The sequence below is a fragment of the Nomia melanderi genome, chromosome 2, assembly GCF_051020985.1.
Source record: "Nomia melanderi isolate GNS246 chromosome 2, iyNomMela1, whole genome shotgun sequence".
Classification (NCBI taxonomy): Eukaryota; Metazoa; Arthropoda; class Insecta; order Hymenoptera; family Halictidae; genus Nomia; species Nomia melanderi.
In genome coordinates, this window is record NC_135000.1 from 24,570,487 (window position 1) to 24,591,227 (window position 20,741).

General features: G+C 44.5%; 1 protein-coding gene across 9 annotated transcripts in view; it reads left to right on the forward strand.

Annotated features, from left to right (window-relative positions):
- Positions 1-20,741, forward strand: part of LOC116426948 (dystrophin, isoforms A/C/F/G/H) — a 650,967-nt gene that overhangs the window by 101,212 nt on the left and 529,014 nt on the right. For all 9 annotated transcript variants that reach the window (XM_031976684.2, XM_031976686.2, XM_031976683.2 and 6 more), the window contains one exon: positions 2,765-2,860. In XM_031976684.2, coding sequence (XP_031832544.2) covers positions 2,765-2,860 — 96 coding nt within the window. The remainder of the gene's footprint in view (positions 1-2,764; positions 2,861-20,741) is intronic.

A 20,741-nucleotide genomic window follows, 5' to 3' on the forward strand; every position in this document is an offset into this window, starting at 1 on the left:
ACCTGACCCGTTGAAATATGGGGGATGATGATGATGATGATGATGATGATGATTATTGTTACGCATCCGTCGCAAGACTTGGAGTGCCGTGAAATGCTACGGTACTCTGGAAGATGAAGGGAAGAAACGTGTTGCATCGAAGATTCCAGAACGTAAACGTGACGCAGTGTTTTGTGGGAATTCGACGTGTCGCGTCGGAATTAGCGCGTTTAAATGCACAGAAGGAGAACGCGAGATAGATTTAAATGTTAGAATGTGTTCGTGTTGTTTCCAACGACGCGAGATGTTTATCGAGAGAGATAAGTGTCCGCTTAATTCTTAGTCGCAGCGAATTGGTCGAAAAGGTGCGAGTCCCCGTCAACATCCTCCGTTAATCGATTGAAAAAGGTGCGTCGCGAAACTCTCGTTAAAAATTTCTCGTACGGCCGGCGTGTTCGCGAAAGCATCGCGGTAAATCTGTGCTCCTCTCGAGCAAAGTATCCCGGATTTTTTATTCGGCAGTTCACGCACGACTGACTTTCCTCCCCGAATGCATATTCTCGCCCACCCTCCGCGCGGCACGCACACGTACCTCGATAATACTAAACAAATCCTGTCGAAATAGCTACGGACAGTTTATGGGCTAGCAGAATCTCTGAACCTATTCCCATGGAGGACACGTTTCAACCCCAAGTTCCTCGGCCTGTGTTTTACATCCCCTGACAGTACGGTCCACACCGTCGCGTCTTTAACCGTAACGCTTTAAAGTTGGATGACGCGTCAAACTTCGCGTTCCTCACTTACGTGCTACTTTATCCCGCGTCTTGAGATATTGAACGCTCCGAGATGGAAATTCTTGGTCCTAGGTGTAATTCGTTTTGACTGCCATGAGAATTTCAAGCGTTTTATATCACTCACCCTTTCGCAGCACGCGCACCGAAGTAACTATCAATTATTTGGCACCGCAATCCTTGCGTTACACTCTTATCTAGTTACGATACTGAACCTTTTTATTCGGAGGTTCCATTCATCGATGGCGGTTCGTCAACGAAAACAACTGTAATAATTAAATCTATCGATTCTCTGTTCAAAGTTCCAATTACCAAAAGGAAATCAATTTCTTTACTCCTTTCGGTACTCGATCGTTCCCGACGGATACAAGTAACACCGATCCTCGAAACCAATTACGTGTCTCTTTGCGCGCCGCGCACTTTAACCTTTGACTCCGATATTACCCGGGGAATGTAATTAGCCGAGCCGAAGCGCACAGTTTGCCGATTGTTCTCCGAGCCGAAGAGTCATCGCGCGGGACTAGCCTGGTCATCGAACCGCGCGGCGGCTCCTCGATTGTTTGTTTCCGTGCAACATTAATTAACCCCGCGTATTCTTGATACTTAATTACACGCGAGCAGGAAGGCCGGGCGACCGTTGTTTCGACGATGCACATGGAAACGCGTATTTGCGGGCCGAATCGGCGACCGGCGGAGCCCGATAATCTCGTTACCGAAGACAATGTCCGGGTAATCGGGACGACAGCGTTCGGAAAACAATACTGCGATAATGTTTTTACCGTGACAGTTTCTCTTCCCTCGTTTCTCCGGCCAAATTAGGATACAGAGCTGGCCACTTACGGCCGGACACTCCCAGTTAATTTCCGGTTGTAAATAGTCGATTCGAGCCCTCAAAAGCTCGCCCCCATCGCCGATCGATCGTTTCTTTCCGTTTCCATTCTATCACCTTCGTGTTAAGTTGGCTGTCGATACTGTTACGTGTTAATGATCGAAACTATTCTAAGGATTTATTTGGTCAATAATAATTTATTTCGTCGTCAGCACAAAGTTCGCCTCGAGACGAACGCTCGTCACCAACTGCCCTTGCATCTTCCTTTCTTCCTTTTTCGTCGTTCGTTCAAAAACAATACACTCACATATCCTTATAATACGCACGTTGCCTATTTTCTTACGCTATAAAGGAAACATCAGTGAAAGATCCTTCTTGTCTCTGCGTAGTGCCGCTAGACATCAAGTTATCTTTCAACTTTAGATTTGCTGATTAACGCCAGGTTTATGGAATGCGTCAATTTGACGTACATTGAATTTTATAGGAATTATTTGGTAATTGTTCGCGTCTGTTTTGATTGATGTAATTATATGAATGTGTATCTTGATAGTGTATTTTGAAATCTTTCATTTCTAAGGTTTAAATGGATAAGTATGAATTTTTTTAGGAGGAATAAATTAATGGTAATATCGGTTAAGGATCACTCGAATGTAAGATACAGTTGAGGGAAGATTTCTAAAAATCGTATTTGATTTGAGGTAAATTTGTACGAAGGTACAGCATTGGCAGCTTCAGATTTCAACTTAATATCGATCATTGAAAATACTCTGGTAATGAGGTTCTTTGTTTCGAGACCATGCTTCCTGAAATTTGATGGCTGGTAAATTATAATGTTAATATATTTCGGTTGATAAATATTGACAGTGTACGCAGAATGTAATTAAATATTGACAGCGGTGAGGTATTTACTTATTTACTGCGCGCAACAGCCGGTGCATCCATTAATGGCGCGCGGGTTTCTTAATTATGAATCCTGTGTTTAATATGTGAATGTTTAATATAATTATCTGGGATATTGTGACGACGCGTTGCGCGAGTCGTGGGAACGTTAAATTATTTCACCGGATTTATTGTGCGTGCGCGGAGCCAACATTTGCCAGCTTTGATGAATTCGCAGGTAAATATTTATAGACTTTAATCAATACGAATGGCGTCTCTGTTTCAGATACGCGATTGGTTAACCGTTGAAGAAATGTCGCGACAACAGGCTGTGGTTGTCGGCGATGTCGACAAAATTATGCAGATGATAGACAAACAGAAGGTAAGTCGATTATGGATACCTAACAGTATACTATCTGAAAAATATGAATTTGATTCCTTTATTAAATAAAACGCGAGTGAAAGTTTGAGCTTTCGTATATTTGAAATTGCAAAGACTTCAATGGCAGAAAGAAAGAGAGAGAGAGAGAGAAGTTATCACTGAATTGGTGATACTTATTTTGTAGGTCGTAAAAGATTTGAAGATACAGTAAAGCAAAGTACAATAGAATTTATTGGAGTTCTAAGGTCACAGTTTGCGTGTCGAAATGACTACAAATGAAAATAAAATTCCACTTAAATGCTCTTTCCCGTAATTTATCCATAAAGGTGGGAATTTGTGTGATTATCTGTAATCTAGCTTTTACTGTATATTGTGAGCGCCATAAAACTCTCCTACTACAGCAGGTGACATTCTGCTGTATTTCCTTGAATAGCCAGAGTATTTAATTAAACTACGAGATTAATTTATGCACAAAGGCAGACCGCAGATTGACTGAAAGTTTCTTTGTTTAGACTGTAAATCCAGTAATAATTAACCCTTTGAACTCGGAAGTTTTTGACTGGAAATATTCAACGTTTCCCGACGAGATACAGCCATGTATTTCGAGCGCTGTGGCTGGAGTCCTCGTTTTACAGAGTGGTTAAATTATAACTTGGCCTCTTTTGATTATTACCTATTTATTTCATTCGTTGCCGTTCTCGATTTCAATGCAGGTGAAAATTCAATTTTGTCTATGACAATTATGAACGGATTTAATTCTGTACATTCTGAAATTAATTTGTAGTATCGTTGTTATTGGAATACTTCAAATATTCAACATTTTTCGACGAGGTACAGTCGACATTGTTCGAGACTAATTTAACGATATTTCACAGATAAATTAAGCAACAAAGCTATTTCATTTAAATATTACACATAGCAGTGCAAAGATTAATTTAAGGTACTAAATATTCGACTTCATACTTTTATCAAATAAAGTGGTGACCGAGAGTCACCTCTCGAGTGCAAATGGTTAAAAACTTTAGTTCATGTACGAACAAGATGTCAGATTAACTGAATCGTAAGACTGCGTTTCCACGCTAATTATTTGATCAATTAACTTTGCTCTATCAGAATTTAAGTCACAATTCATTTAAAAATCGGAGAATGAAAAAAGTGTATCGCGTATACAGTAAACTAACATTTTCGTTGATCTACAAATGTGAACTGCAATCCCTGTCTTATCTAGCGTACCGACGGAAGCCGGCAGGTGAACGCCCATGCGTCGACAAAACTGCGATCTGCAGTATCCACAGGGGTAGGGAACTGGGGTGCAGCTACAGGTACAGAGTTATTACTGGACGTTGCAAACAAATGAAACTTTCTATCTCTTGATCTGAAATACCGACATCGTCGAAACTACCCCAATACCACCGACAAAAGACAATACACTGGACATTCAATATAAATTTTTCTCATACAGCTGAGGGTTACGTGATCCCCTTACCAATTCACGTCACAAATAAATAAATAAAAAACGTGATTTTTACTTTCTTGATCGCACACGAAGTTCCATAAGGTCTACCCTATCTGTGAATTCGATAGAAAGTCAAAGCATTAATTCAATATCATAATCAAAGCTAACAGTTAACGTCAGACGCGACAAGAACAGCGATCAGAAATCAGGCTGCAAAGTGATTTTCAAGATGCCTGTTTCAGAGAATTTTGACATTACATCGTTTCCATTTGATTACAACTGTTTTCTCCTAAAGTTACCAGATACTTCGCCAGATAGAATAATTTAATGCTCCAGCAAAACGAAAAATATGCTTTCAATTATTCGTTATTACTATTCATATGTCTTTGGGTAAAATTTGAATCTATAGCTACAGCTTCGCTCCCTTATCTATTCTAGACGATGATATCCATGGAACCACCCTTCGCGTTATCAGCTTGCAGTTACCAACGGAGTTCGTTGGTAGATGGTAACTTCTGGCGAAAGTTTCGTTGGAGTTACACGGTTCCGAGGGATGATGTCGTTTCTTTGGTTTTCCGTAGCCGGGTGGGGGTTTCTGGGTTACTGACCGGGAAAACCCTGACATTGGCATTGGCATTAAGGGACCAATGAACGTTGCCACGCCTTCCCCTGTCCGTCGGCTATACATTGTTGCTTCTCGCGCAATAGTTATGCTCAGACTATTGATTGCTCGAGCGTGGGGCTCGCGCTCATCCCTACATGCACCCCCTCGACGATTTGTGCCCGAATTTTCGAGCGTACCTTTCGCTTTGACGATTTTTTTCTCTCCTAAATTCTCCCAGCGAAAAAAGTACGCGCATTTTTTCGGAACGCCTTTTTTTCCCCCGCGAACGATACGACGAATTTATCGGAGTCCCATCGGATTCAGGATATTTTTCCAGCCGCGCGCGTTTATTCTTTGTGCATAAATATTCGCGCAGTGTGTATCTTTTCGTTCGGTCTTTGGGAAAATGGTGCGAATCTGTCGGATATTCCGATGCTCCGTTATTCAGATTTTTCGATCGGAACTTGTTGTTTGATGGGGGTCTGTCGACAGTTTTTATTTTGTTGCTTGTATCACTCACAGGATGTCAAATAAAGAACGTTCAGTCGTAAATGTTTGTACGGACGGAGTGGGGACACGCGGCACTTTTTAACTCTTTGCGGACAAATGTCGGCATTCTAGCGAGATGAAATTGTATTTCGGAAACCAAGTCGCGAACAAATGACTGAATTAGTCGGACAATAAGAGATCAGCGTGTAGTTTCCTTCTGTTCCTGTTAATGAAGCAATTGGTGTGTCATTTAGCTTAATCTGCTGAAGGTTTCGTACATTTCAAAGAATCTTCGTCCGCGAAGGGTTAAAGGAGATAGTGCATTGGATTAGACCTGTTCGGAACCTCCGACATACGTGTTGCACGAATGAAAACTGTGATAGGTAAAAATGGTGCGCCATGATGAAACGTACCTTTGAGTTTTATTCAAAACGCCCAAGTGTCCTGCACGAATTGATTTAATCCTTTACGTTCAACTCAGTTCCGCACGGGAATGCAGGCTCCAATAGTAGCACAACTTTCAGTGCACGGTATACGACATCAGTCTCCGGGCAAGTTAAACTCCGTAATCTTTCCAAGTTTCCATGAAAGTGGCGCATTGTTGAACGATGCTCGCTGGAACGAATTAATTGAGACTGATTGGTAGCCCTTTCGCGACCTCTTCAACAAAGCTTTACGCTGGAACGACTTCGTCCGTCTGTCTCGCGTATTCCGATTGATTTTTTCCCCCAATCTGGAGATCGATTGTTTTAAATTCAATGGGAATACTCTCCATGTTACGAGGCTACATTCTTGACGAGAATTCTGCTGTTTTTAACACAGTCACGCGAATATTCATGAATCAAGTTACATCGATCCCGACGCGTCCACAGTTCAGACAAACAACTTATCCACAGATCGATGGTAATGAATGATTGATACTAAAGTAACGTCCACACTTCTGTCGCGAAAAACGCAACTGAAACGAAAACGCTATATCCATGTCTAGTATATCCGAGTATAAGCGATTTCAGGTAATCCAGTAAGCAAACTGTATAGTTTCTCCTCGAGCTAAGTCATCGACTAACAGCAAAGTGCTTAACTGTTGCGAGCCGAGACGGAAAGGGGATAACAAGTCAAGAGGTTAACGTCTCTCCGTGCCACCGGGCGGCCGGCGAAAGAATGGCGATTGATCAATGGGAACTCGATTTCACGTGAACTCTGGGCCTTCTTTCTCGTTGAAGCGCCATTCGAGTCCCGTGGAAACGGAGTTGCCGGAATACGATTTGAGGGGGCGGTCGAAAACAATGGGTTTGTTACGCCGCGTGTTGTTATTGATTTCCGATTGGGGAAGCCGGGGCAAAAGATATGAAGAAATGAAAGAGGCTGCGGAACCGGAACAGGGACGAGGAGACGGATCGAGGAGAGAGGAGGTCTTCCATTATACACAGGAATACCGGCCCCCTTTGAATCTCTCCTGATTACCAGAATTAAAATCAACGGATACGCGGAACCGATAATTACCTACCGGAATGCCGAATCGCCAGAGTATTTTCGTTCGCCGCTTAACGCAATCTCCAGAACACGGAAATCTCGATTTCTTCCTCTGTTTCTTCGTTCACGAAACTTTTCATGAACTCCGCGGATCGCCGGGGAACAGCGGATCATCCGGAGAACTCCGTTTTTTTAATACTTCCGAGCTGTTCGCCGTGGAAGTACCTCTTTAAGGTTAATTCTGGCTTTTCTTCACTCCGCTATATATCTCGGTAACGGTAATAGACGCGAAGGAATTGTTATAATGGAAATTTAATGGCATTCTACGCTCCATGAAGCTCCGCGAAATGGTTTTTAAATCGGGCTCGCTACGAACGTGTCCCCTGTTTGAGGTTAATATTTCAGATAACTTCAGACAACGGCCGTTCCAACTCCTTTATTAAACCTCGAGAGGATTAACAGGCGTTCGATAACGGGAATGAAAATTTCATGGAAGTCTGTTTACTTTTAGGAGAAACGCGGATCGTGTTAACGGTCCTTTTTTCATCGGAACATGACCGTTTCACAGCGAACGGTGAAAGTAACATATTAACAAACATCTGAACGATCACGAAAACCTGAAGTTTAATATCTTTGCATCCCGTGGATGTAACAAAACTCGTTCATCACTAAAGAAATTAATTCTCAAATCAGCACTTCCACCGGAAAACATTGGTCCGTCTAATTCGAACAGCAGCATCAATGAAAATCGACACAAGCTTTCGCGAAATGCTGTTCACAAAGTTTAATACCCATTAAAAATTAACAAGTTCCCAGTGTCGAAGAACTTTTCCTCGCGAAGTGGCTGTGCCGCGCAAAGTCCCGGGAAAAAAGGCGAGTCCGCCTCGTATCTGGAAGTCGCGGCGCCTGCACCGACGCTCCTGCATCACCGAATACCGATGTAACCGGGAAATTGCGAACTCGGGGAAGCTTCTTCATAGCCACGGCTCCGCGATGTTATTACCCGGCAGCTTCCCGGCAGGATGCAAGTGGCGAACACGAGGATAGAAGTTCCGGAATTTCGCGTTCCACGGCGAAAGTATGGCGGAACGGCCGGAAAGACGCCGGCCGAGTTATCAGCAGCCCGGTGAACAAAGCTCGCCGAGAGCCCGCTGCAGAACCGGGACCGGGATGTTTATTGCTGTCTCATATAGACGACGGGAGAGCTTCTACGGTCGGAAAACAACCGACTATTTTTATATCCGTCGATGGAAAAATAATGAGAGAGCATTCGCTCTCCTTTCTCGCAGTTCTTGCCCCTCGGAGCTTTTATTTTGACAGCGGACAAAGGGAATCTGGTTAAAGGATTCCCCGGCAACGAGGTTTATTCGGTGGGAAGAAATTAGTAATCGTTTTGTCTCCGTTCTACAGAAGGGTTTATTTATCCCCGGGAATAAAGCGCGGATATTGCGATGGCATGTTTCATTCGGATTGTTGTTTTAATAAGCTTGTCCAGAGGTTATTCCTTGTACTTGGCAACGGTAATGGCGCTTGTTACCCGTAATGAAACGAAGCGTTTCTAAATGAATTCTGAAAGCTTGAAGAATAAGGAAGGAAGAGTGAAGTGAATGCATAACGAAATGCAAAGTGCCGGGAACGGCGGAGAATACACAGTAATTAGAAAACAAATAGGGTGAATGAAATACTAAATTAAATTCGCGTCTACAGAGGTGAAGTCTGTTATAAAGCGAGGGCTTTTATTAAAGGTAACGTAGGATTAATCCTTGTACATTACCCGAGTTAAGGCTAACAATTAAAATCCGCCGCAAATTTCAAACGAATATCGTGTCGTTCTTATGCATCTCAAAATAGTCGTAATCACGTTCCTACTCATTTCAAATTGCAACGTATCGATCTCGACATCGATACTCGTTCTTCAATTCCCATTTTAGACAAAGGGGCGTTACTGGACAATTGTTTAGTTGATTTATATCCTGAATATTTATATCCATAAATTATGATGGAACTCATTCTAATGAATCACCTCTAATGAATTACCTTTCCCCAAATATTAATCACACCTTGGAGTTCAAAAGTGATTTATTCGGGAACGCTGATATTTTTCGAATGGTACAATTTTTACGACTGCAATTCTAAGGGTGGATCCACCCTTAAACGAGTTGTCGAATCGACGTCCCGGCGGTGGCCGGAATTACGGAAGATTCCGCGGGGCGCAGCGATCCGTGTCCGAATTTTCCCCGTTCCCGAATTTCCGTGCTCCCTGAACCGATTCGCTGTCTGAAATACAACGTCGCGTGAAATTCGCGCGAACCATCGGCCAGAAGCACGGCGAGGCCGGAATCCTTGCGCACCGAACTCCAGACGAGCGTACAAAGGCCGATGCAATTAGCGTCCGTAATACACACAATTTAAATGCATGCTACGTTCCTGCGATTCGCCGGCGCATACGGTTTTCCCTGCAGCTCTTACGAATTTGATTCACGCGAACCCGCTCCCGTCTCCTTAGAGAATACGGGCTCCGATTCACGACGTCGCGGATACCTAGCGGGAATACGCTTCGCTAACGTTATGCGTACACAAGTTTCTCAGTTTATTTTTCGACTAAATGCCTGCAACACCGGCAGAATATATCTCTCTGTTCAGCACATATTGTTAATTAGGGACGGGAATGATGTAGCCTCTATTTACATTTAACAGCCTTTTTGTTATTATTTGCCTTTCGTTTAGGAGGTTCGAGTTGCGTTAGCCTTTAGGTCAACGGGGCAGTTCATTTTGACCCATTTCGAACTTCGCGAGGGAAATTATAGAAACCGTTTACTTTTTTCTGTCTTGTACTAACTTTTACTCGTACATCTCATAACTTCGTTTGTGAGATCATTGTGTATAATTGTGCCGTTTTTTAACACGTTGAATGCCATGGAGGTCACAGATGACCCCAACCAAATCGAATCACTATAATTCATTGAATCAAACGGTGACTGTTTGAATACATTTTCATGTCATAAACAATGTCACCTAATGCACATTCGACAAGATAAACGTGCTATAACAATAACGCAATTTAATTCAATAATTCAATATTATATCTTCGTTTCCTGTATTTTGCTTCGTGAAATCGTGTGGCGTGTAACGTGTTAAGCTGTTTTTCAAAGAAAACGCGTGATTTCGTTCGAGTCAAATTGCACCGTGTCAAAAAACTTAATGTCTAAAATTTAGAGGATATAATGATTTAAAATTTGGAGAAATTTATTCTAACTTCAAAATGACATTCTGCGTTTTATCATATTGCTGCATCAGCCGCAAAACGTTTCACTCAGATCACAGACAATCCGCGAGCGGAGAATCAAATCGTCTGTAAAGATTGCATCGGTTTCAACGACGTACCGAAAAGTTTCCAATGAAAACACTCGTTCCCGTACATATGTACCAACAACCGTGAGTACTTCGCCCGTTCTACTTTTACCCTCTTCCCTGTCGGATATTACAGGATCGTCGTTTTACTTTCATTCTTGCCGGGCCGCGGCAAGGTTCTCGTAAAACGGAGTCGGAGCACGGAGCCGCTATTTAATTATACCGAGTTTTGACGAACTTTCCGCGATTCCCTTAATTAGTGTCTCGCGAGTCGGCCGGTTAAATTGAAATTACTTTCGGATTACACCGATCCCGTGCCCGGCACGTTCTTCACGGGACAATCCGGCCATGGCTGCACGCGCCAAGCTTTTCGTCGCGTCACGCGCGCGTGTACGCGAACTTTTCGCGTCCTTTGCCTGATATTTAACACTAGCGTCACCGAGCCACCGGGGCGAATCATTCACGAATTTCGACAAAGACGAGAAATGCAGAATTTAGAATTTGAAATTTGAAATTTAAAACGTAACGTTTGAAATTGAAAATGTGGAATTTCAAGTTTGAAGCTTGAAATTTGTAACTTCGCAGTGATTAAAATTACCGAATTTCCCCAAACACCCTTCATAATTGTAATAATTTGCGAAACGAAACTTTTCGAGTGGACCGTTTCGACCTGTCTGGCGGTTCTAGTGTTAATTGCACCGCGCGCTCGTTTGCATTCGCGAAACATTCTCTGCGATTACGGTGCGGCGAAACATTTTTCGCGAGTTTCTTTTTTCGTGGTCGCGTCTAGCCCCGCGACTCGCGGCGACCTCGTTAAAGTAATACGTCTCCGAGGGGCGCAACGCGGATCATCGCGTTCCTCGCGTTGTTCCCGTGGACGCTCGTGAACCTGCGACCCATTTTCTTGTCGCTTGTTGACGTTCATCCTTTGTGGTTCTGGCAGGATGAAAATTGGGATACGAATCTTTGAGATACACGGTAATCTGTGCGGTTTAATCTTTTTCTCATTTTATATATGCGGCTAAATATTAGATTCTAAAATCTCTGAAGCCTCCAAAATCTACAAAGAAGAATAAAATACGTATCTCAACAGAATATCGTTTTTTATATTTTTACCAGGCTGTTAACCCTTTGAACTCTGTAGGCTCCAATATTGCACCAGTTATAATATTAAATATTTTAATGAATCTTAGAGGAACTACCCTAAAATTATTAAATTTTCCACACATCCAAATTTTGTACTGAGAAGGAAAAGATCGAAAAAATATAGCATTTCTCATTTTCGCTAGGAATACTATAAAAATTAATAGACCACGAATCAACCTGGAGTGCTAAGGGTTAAAATAATCAACATTGCAACTAAGATTAAATATATTATTCGTTCGTTGTAGCACGAAATATTTGGTTACATTGTTTTTCTTATTTTCATTTGTGTTTTGTGTGTAAAAATTGATGGTCTGCTGAAATTCTCATGTATTCTTCTTTTAACTGGAATTTCTTTTCTTTTTCCGCTGCTGTTTACGTGGAAGCAGGAAGATACAATTCACCTGATCTATAATTCGGATTCCCATCCATCCTGTTATCATATTTTGCGCTGTTTGCCTCGGCGCCGTAGGGCATCGAGCGATGCTCGAATGAAATTTGAGGACGCGCCACGACGTAATATATTCGTTGACGATAAAGCAATGTGATGCGGACGTTCCCCAAGACGTAAAACTACCGTGTACTCGTATTTCCGCGTCACTGTGAACGTGTTCCTGATTTTCCTTCTCTTGGGTGCAATTACTGTCTAAATGGTTCGTGTTAATTTCAGATTCTCTTCCCTTTCGATGTCAATTCAACTGCGATTTCACACTATTACACGCAATAGTGAAATTGTTTTAATCTTGTTTTAATCCCCATCATTGACACTACATTCATCGTGTCTGGAAATAAGAAAAATTGCTGGTTGCCTTTTCTCTTTTAAAAATCACGTGAATGAATATTATTCAAGCAGCTCGAGGAAAGTTTCGGTAATAGAATCATAATCGGACGAACCATACTATTTCCTTATAAATCCTACCGGCATCGTAAATGGAAGGGTGTTAATGTTACTATTGTTGAATTCGTAATGAATGCAGCGTTCATTACCTTCGCCGATATTGAATTTATAATCTAATACGGAGAGGTGTCTATATTTACTGCTAGCTACTAACATTAACCCAATGGAGGATTATTAATTTAATAGCCACTGAATTGATTATTTTACCTCGGCGAAAATTTCACGGCGAGCCGTTCCTCTCTTAATTTCATCCAGCGGGGAAATTGTTCGTAAAGATTCGGCAATTATAATGCGGAGGGATAGATTGCGTGTGCGCAGTTCGTATCTTCTTTGTCGGACCCCTTCGGCATCCGATCAGATATCAGCAGCGATGGATTTGAGCTTGCGCTGAACGATTCGAACAAAACGAACGAGACCATCTATAATTAAACCGAATCATTTTTTTCCTTGTTAACCGTTTGCTTGATTTGACTCGAGAAAATGATAAAATTTCAAATTTAATATTAAATTTTCTATAATGTATCGACACATGGAACATCGAAATGAAATAGTTCTGTCACTTAATTTATAGAAGGTATTTCTTTATGGTACTTGTAAAAATGTCATCGATATTTCATCAGAAAATTATGAATATTCGCTGAGAAAAGTATTCTCGAGTGCAAAGGGTTAAGAGAAAGTGAAATCAATAAAGATTTTTATTTAAACAAGTATTCTTGTTACTCTCCACCATTCTCAAAACGAACAAATAATCCTTCTACCTCATTCACTAAACCATGGATATGTATTTTCTAAAAACTTGATCAAACTTATCGTGTATATATTACATTCCGCCGGTACATTTTTATTTAACTTTTTCGTTCTCCCTACGAATGATTTCCGATAAACATCCACAGGCAAGAGCATCGAGAGTCCCTAAAAATCCGTACCGAATAAAATCCCGGCACGCATATAAACAGAAATATCGGTCTGAACCGTAAAATCGGGGAAAATTAGCATGATCGGGGGCGGGTTTCACCGCGCCGGGTTCTTTTTAGAGGGAAATCCGGCGACACTTTGCGGACTCGGCTATCGTTCGCAGTCTAACTCGCGGGGAGACGAAGATTTTTAATTAAAACCAACACGGTTCGGAATTGCCGGTGCTGTTTTGAAATCGGTTTAAAGCGTTTACTAAACGGCACCCTCTGTTACGGGAATTTCGTAGCCCGTGGACTCAATACCCCATAGGATCGTGGACAGATAGCGGGAGAAAGAGAGAAAGACAGACAGAGAGAGAGAGGGAGGGAGATACAGGGAAAGGGGAGAAAGATGAGTCGAGGGAGAACAGGGGAGAAAGAGAAAGATAAACGTAATACCGCTCCCTAGCTACCACGGGAACCCATGATGCTGCGAATTTCAGTCAGTTTCACGACGAGCTTCCGCGGAAATACAACGGGGCCGAAATTCATGCCCGCCATGTTTTACTAACCAACTAAATTTTAATTATACTCCGGCCATACGTTTCAATTTCGCGCGCCGTCTCTTTCTCCCGCGCACGTTCTGTAACCGTGTAAAATATTTCGTGCTCCCGCGTACGCTGTTCGCTCGCGACGGATTTATTTATATAGAAAAAAACAGGAGGGAGACCGGAGATTCAGTTTTCCGTCGTCGGCTGGCGGGAAAGCGCTTCCTCGCGGTGCTCGATGGACGGTGATCGGCAGTGGAATGCTTTAATAAATCTCGCGGCCGTAGGTCGCGTGATCGCGTGATTCGGATTATCAATCTGAACATTCCAGTAGTGTGATCGTCGGTGTGGTCGCTCGATTCTTCGAGCTTGGAAATTTGGAATTTTTAACGAATATTTTATACGTGACATTTTATATTTCATATAATCTATATAATCAAACAGAATCTATCAGTTAGTAATTCTACTAATTTCCATGTAGAATATGTTTCATATTTAACACTAACCGTACCGACTTCTACCATAACTAGTCAAACAACTACAAAATAGAGATAAACGAATTATATGATACATTCCATTTAGTGGAAACAGAAGCAAAAGGGAGAACACTGGAAAACCAATTGATCAGGCAATACAGAATATAAAATTAAATGAACAAAAACGCAGAATTTTCAATACAGTCATTAGACCGGTTACGGTTAGTGTTAATCATAGAACATTCGACGCAGGCTCACCGCGAAGTAAAAATGAATTTTCAAATGCAAAGCGCGCCTCGCCACGACACGCGGGGAACGGTAATATTTAATTGGCACCGGCGGACTCGTTACACTCGGCGCTAATAAGGAACCGATTTCGCGATAGCGGTTAGTGGCAGCTGATCGCTGTTAATTTGGAGATCGCTAACGAACCCTTTCAGCGTCGTACGGCGTTCCTCGCGGTGCGCGCAACAGTGGCCGGGCATCGGCCTGCGAATTTGGTAATGCGATTTCGACGTCGGGGCCGCCGATGAAATTTCGCCGGTGACGCGCAGCCGGCGAAACACCGAACGAAACGAAAATCGATACCCGCGCGGCCGGTTTCCGCTCTGTCCGACAGTTCCTTCTTCCGTTGCCCTCGTAAAAAGATGGTATTAAACCGCACCGCCATTACTTCCCCGGATATTCGCTCGAAGCCTGGGGACCGCGGCCGGATCTTTCGCTTTTGACGTCTTCGGGGCTCCAAGAAAAATACTGCCGCTCCTCGTGTAACGCTGTTTCACCCCTTATTCCGAGGGTTCTACAAGGGAGCGCGCGCCGATGTGACACCTGTCGATTTTGATGAGGCTTTGGGAAAAAGTAGTTCCTACGAAAATATTTGACGCGTGTTTCCTTTTTTATTGGCAGTCGTTCGTGCCGGAGGGACGCAAGTAGTTCCACGAATTCGGATACAGGGGCGAGATATTCGCATTCGAATACCTTGGGAGGTATCGGAACTGGTAGATTAATTTTCAGCAACGAGACTAGTTTCTCGTAGATAAGTTTTCAAATATATATCTTTTCCCTCATCAAACATTCACTGGAATTTTATGCATGAACTCAGCGGCAAGCTTAACGAAATGAAGTCTTTAAAGAAAGTTTAAAGCGGAGTCCATATTCCTCTTCAAACCATTTATTACAGTAATATTTCCGTCGATCTCCTTCCAAACTGCGTTATTAATATCCCCGTGAACTAATTTCACATTCTTAAATCCTCTTCCGAGGGATAAAATTATCCAACCGCCGTTCACTTGTATTCCAAATTCAAGAACGCTAAATTCGATCGGCACAGAGAAAACCGCTCGCGCGTTTCCGCCGGAAATTCCTCGAACAATCCACGCCGCTATAACTCTCCCCGAATCACGAATAATTGTCGCAACGAATGACACCGACAACGGCCAATGATTGTTCAGTTAATTTGCCCGGCCCGGAAGAAAAACTGCGTTCGGATGATCGCCCCGCGGATACGTTTGCCCGGAATTATTCAAACGACACCGGAACACGGCCGCGCACTGTCCTCGGCGCTGCCGCTGATGGATGTTGACTCGCCTCGCCGCGGCGGGAGACAAAAAGCCGAATTAACGGGACGATCGTTGTAAATTCGCCGCCGGTTACACCATTAAACGCGAATCGCATAATTCGGCGGCGGCCGCGCCTTGTCGCTGCTCATTTAAGCGTTTTGACGTTGCGGCGCGCCGCATTATCCCGTCGCGCGGCCCGATCCCGCAGAGGGGCCCGCGAATTTTGACAGGATGACAGTCGTCGGTTTGACGTCTCGTCAGTTCGGGTCGCGCCCCCTTCGCGTCACCGAAAGCGCGTTTCTTCGTTCGAGCGTGTTCGCTCCCCTCTGTGTTTCACAATTTATTCCGGCCGAGGGTGGAAACGCGATGCGACTCGTGGATCCGATCGGAGGATGCGATCCTTGCTTCTGATTTTATGCAAATAGACGTTCGAGACGACGCTGGAAACGTGTTTTGCTTTATGCTGGTGGTCGCTTATAGTGGGAGAGTGAAAATAACAAGATTGGGGTGAATCTGACGAGCTAATCGATATGAATACACAAGGACTCTGGATATAGTTTCTTTATAGAAATTCACTGAAAAATATTGTTTCGCTGATTGATAGACGGATGTCGGTAATTTATTCTGTATATTAATATATAATAGTTATTCGATTAAGCTCTAAAACTTGATTACTTAACAATGGAATTCCGAAGCAGAGAAATTGACATTTTTATCGTTTCATAAAAATCACGAGTTATTAAAATTATTGAAGTACTTAAAGTTAGTTAAAGTTATTAAAGTTATGAAAGTAATTATTGTTATTAAAGTTTCAATTGCCTTATATTTTAGTCGATACATCGATAAACCATCTGATGTAATAATTCCCACGAAAAGCTAGTCCTCCCAGCGATTCCAATAGAAGAAATCGAGAACAAGTCGCCCCGAACCATTTAGTAGTTCCAGCGTTGACACGGTATTTTCGATCTTAGCTAACTCCCGCTTCCGAAACAACTCAATTACAGTCTGCCATCCGATCTCAGTCGCTGATACGTTGAACAAGCGAGGTTGGCGCGGTCCTCCCGCCCCCGGAATCACGGTGAAAGAGGGCGGCCGACAATGGGAACGTTTTCAGAGGCGGCGCGGCGGATCCGCGTGAAATATCTGTCTCGCGGGAAACGGTGGAACGGTCGCGAGCGGATGTAACGCACAGGGACACGACGGTGTGCGCTTATTCGCGGCGGGCGAACCGCTGAAAGAGCGCGGGCTCGAGTGTGCGCGAGCCAACGAAGAAGCTGGAAACGAATATAAGTGCGCGGTGATGAGTACAGCCGACTGAACGCGTTTAGCCGCGACGTGAATCGCGACTGTTCCTTGCTTTCCCGCATGCTTCTCTCGCGATGGATCGAAAGGAGCCACAGCCGAGCACGTCGGACTCGCCGGTCTACTGTAGCACTCTGCACCATCGGTTTAATGTAAGTACGGTGTTTCCCTCGTCACGTGTCGCGTTACGTCAGTTTCGTTACGCGACCGCCTATTGCTGGCAAGTTTACCGGTTAGCGAAACCTCCTCGCCAAAGGACGTTGCAAATGAATTATTAACCTGTTGAGCGAGCATCGAGAATGCTCGTCACTGGAACATTCTTAACCCTTTCGATACTAGCAGCGACTATAGTCGCCCATCGTCGCACGCTCAGTGTGTACCGGTGACTGTAGTCGTGTATATTATTGTAAATCGCGCGATGTAGGTTTACGTGTGTATACCAGTCTTCAAATTTATCACGTGGAATGAAGCTAAAACAATTCTTCAAATGTGAATGCTTATAATCCATTACGTCGTTATATCTTGTCTTTTATCTGCTCGATGAAATGTACATTCGCGTTTTAACTGGTCGTTCGACTAGAACCATACGCGGAAGACATAGCCGCATCGAAAAGGTTAAGCAATCGACGAAACGGGCTGTATTCTGGGAAAGTGGACTATGTATATCGGTTTAATAACTGTCTATCCTACTTTCGCTGCTCTGGGATTGCAGAATTATCTTATAAGAATAAAAAACGAGCTTTTCGCTTTCGAACCTAACCCCTTGCGCTGCTTTGACCAGACATAAACGTCACGAGTGAGACTCGAGGTCGCAACACGAGTGAAATATCAGTTGCTACGACTATCTTCCGGATGTTGCTCGGGTAAATGGTAGCGCGAGGAGTTAAATACTCAAACATCGAATCCTACGGACTATGAGAGTACTCTTTAATCAAAGTTCCATCCGAGTCCCTTCGTTCCGATGCAGAATCAGCGCTCGTGATCTCGCTTCGCGCCTTCAACGTCACCAGATAAGTCGAGACGCCTTCCAAAGGCGGGACGGAAAGAAGAAAAGGAAGGAGGGGGGATCCTCCCTTATCAATCCCATAAAACGTTCCCGTGTCGGGTCATACTTCCGGCTCTGCCCTTCTGTTCGATAACTCGTTTCCTCGTCGGCGTCCGTAATCCCTCCGAACCGGAGGGAGACAATCGAAAGCTCGCCTCCGCAATCTTTCGCGGGCCAGCGGGGAATGGCCGTCTCAAGTCGTATCGGGGGCCCGCCAGCAAAAAGGAGAGAGCCCCGCTCTTTGAGGCAGCCGCAAAACGAATTTCACGCGAATATTGTCCGGGCCAGGTCGATGTTATAGGGCGAAGGATCGCGCGCTGCAGCCCGGTTGTTCGGCGGCGCGGTCTTCCACGATAAATCCACGGACCGGCAGCACCGTTCCCCAATAATTTCGTTTTTTCCCTTCGGTTCATTCGTTTCGTTGCCGGACACAATGCGATAAGGCACTCCTTCGTCGCCGGTGTCCTTTGACGTCGCCGCCGTCTCCTCTCTTTCCCTCCCTCGTCTTCTCGAGCCGGCCCTCGCCCGCGGGGCTAAACGGAAGATGACGTTAACCACGTCAATGGAAATCTTATAACCAAAAACCATGGCGTACGGTGTTGTACACGGGTTACCGGGAAAGCGGCGAGTTTTTCCCCTGCGCCTCGGTTAACGTTGCCTCGCTTTAAATGGATATCCCTTTGTTGCGCCGTAATTTCCCCTTTCTTTCCCCTCTGCCTCGCTCCCTTCCTCTTTCTCTCTTTCTCTCTTTCTCTCTCGCCCGGAGCGCGTTCCCTTCTCGCGTTTCCGCTCGCGCAAAAGCGACCGTCCACACCGCCGACCCTTCTTCCGCGGGTCCGCGAGTATCGCGTAATGCGAGTTTCTTATGCCCGTGTCTCGTTATTTTCGCGAGCCCCGCGCGATCGTTAGTTCCGCCAACCGGGTTGCCTCGGATACCGGAGCTAGACTCCGGCCCGGTTCAGCCGTGTTCCGCGGCCGCGGAATGTTGACTCGAACCTGATTTGCATTAATCGCCGATAAATCCGGCCGGAGACCTACAGAAGCCGCTCGACGCCGACGCGCGGAGACTACGGCCCCGGGGCATTCCGGGTAATACTCGTTTGAGTAATTGCCCGTGGGCCGCGCGGTTTTATTGCGACCCGGGTTTCCGCGCGCGCGCGCGCGCGCGCTCGCCGCCGAGATTGTCGCGTCGTTCCGAATTATTTTCAGACGGTTTCGTCCAGACTGAAAGAAGCGGCGCGCGGTTTTGTGCTCGCGGCTGTTCGGGAAAGCTTTCTTGGCTTCCTTTGCCGCCGGCTACCTCGATGCGACGCGTTCTCCTTTTGTGATTTTCGAGCACCGAGGCACGCGCGTTTTTCAAACTCGAAACTCTGTTTCGTTGGTTGAGTAATTGAATCATTCTTTTGCGGATTGTGATCTTAGAGCTCTTAGATAGAAATATAAGAACGTCGGCGGTTTTCGATGAGTTCCAACTCGATCGTAAAGTAAATTCTGTTTCGTTGCTTGAGGAATCGAATCAGTCTTCTGCGACTTCTAATCATAAATATCAATTTCTTAGAAATATAAGAACTTGGTCAGTTCTCCATAATAAGTTCCAATTCGATCGTAAAGGAAATTCTGTTCCGTTGGTTGAGTAACTGAATCATTCTTCTGCGACTTGTAATCTTAAATATCAAGTTCTTAGAAACGTAGTAACTTGGAAGGTTCTCGATAATAAATTCCAATTCGATTGCAAAGTGTTCCAGCTTCTCGATAACCTAAAAATCGAGAAGCAAAGCAAAAGTTATCACTCACACCGAAACGTCGCGTTCAATCTGTATTCAACGTCGAAGCTCGTAACTGGAGGGGATCTCCCGTTATTCGTCCTAATTCGACCGCTGTCACGCGATTCCCAAAGATGATTGGGAATTTCGCGCGGAGCCGTGCTCGATCGGTGGCCCATAAATTCCCGGAAAAGCAATGATCATTTATAGCTGGCCAAGACAGTGCCGTGAATTATATCCGCGCCGGCCGAAATATGTGACGCTCCGTTTTATTTAGTCGGCCCGCGTGAATTACGGCCCGCAATCTCGATCGCGTGTATTGAACGTGTCTCGCGATCGCTTTCTCTTCCACGGGCTTTGTCCGCGCGCGCGAGAGACTGGATTCTCTCCGGTCCGCGGGACATTCATCGTGCGGACAATGTTCCCAAATATCGTTAAGACCGGTTCACAGTCGCCGGGTTGCGCGCGCGTGTCGCGAATGCTTCCGTTAACGAGACCGGCTTCTTGTATGGCGCGCTGTCCGTTCCGCGCGCTAAGGATCTGACGTTGATTCTACTTTATTAGAAATAAATGGTCTGCCGGGATTGATGGACGTTGGCGACGTTCGCTGTTTCTGGCAATCCGGCCGGCGCGCCGTAAGGAGACTATTATACCTTTGTTTCGGCCGACGGTGTATAGCATTCGCGCTCGCCGCTCCGGAAACTGTTCGGAGTAGTTTTGAAACACTGCAGCAAGCTGCGGGATCGATCTGCGTGTGCCAGTAAGTTAAATAGAATACGACCTTTTTTTATCGGAGAGTTTGCTCTCGAGATACTTCGCCGCGGAAGTTTACGCAACACACTTTTATTTAGCAGCGACGCCATGGATGAACATTGCCGAGT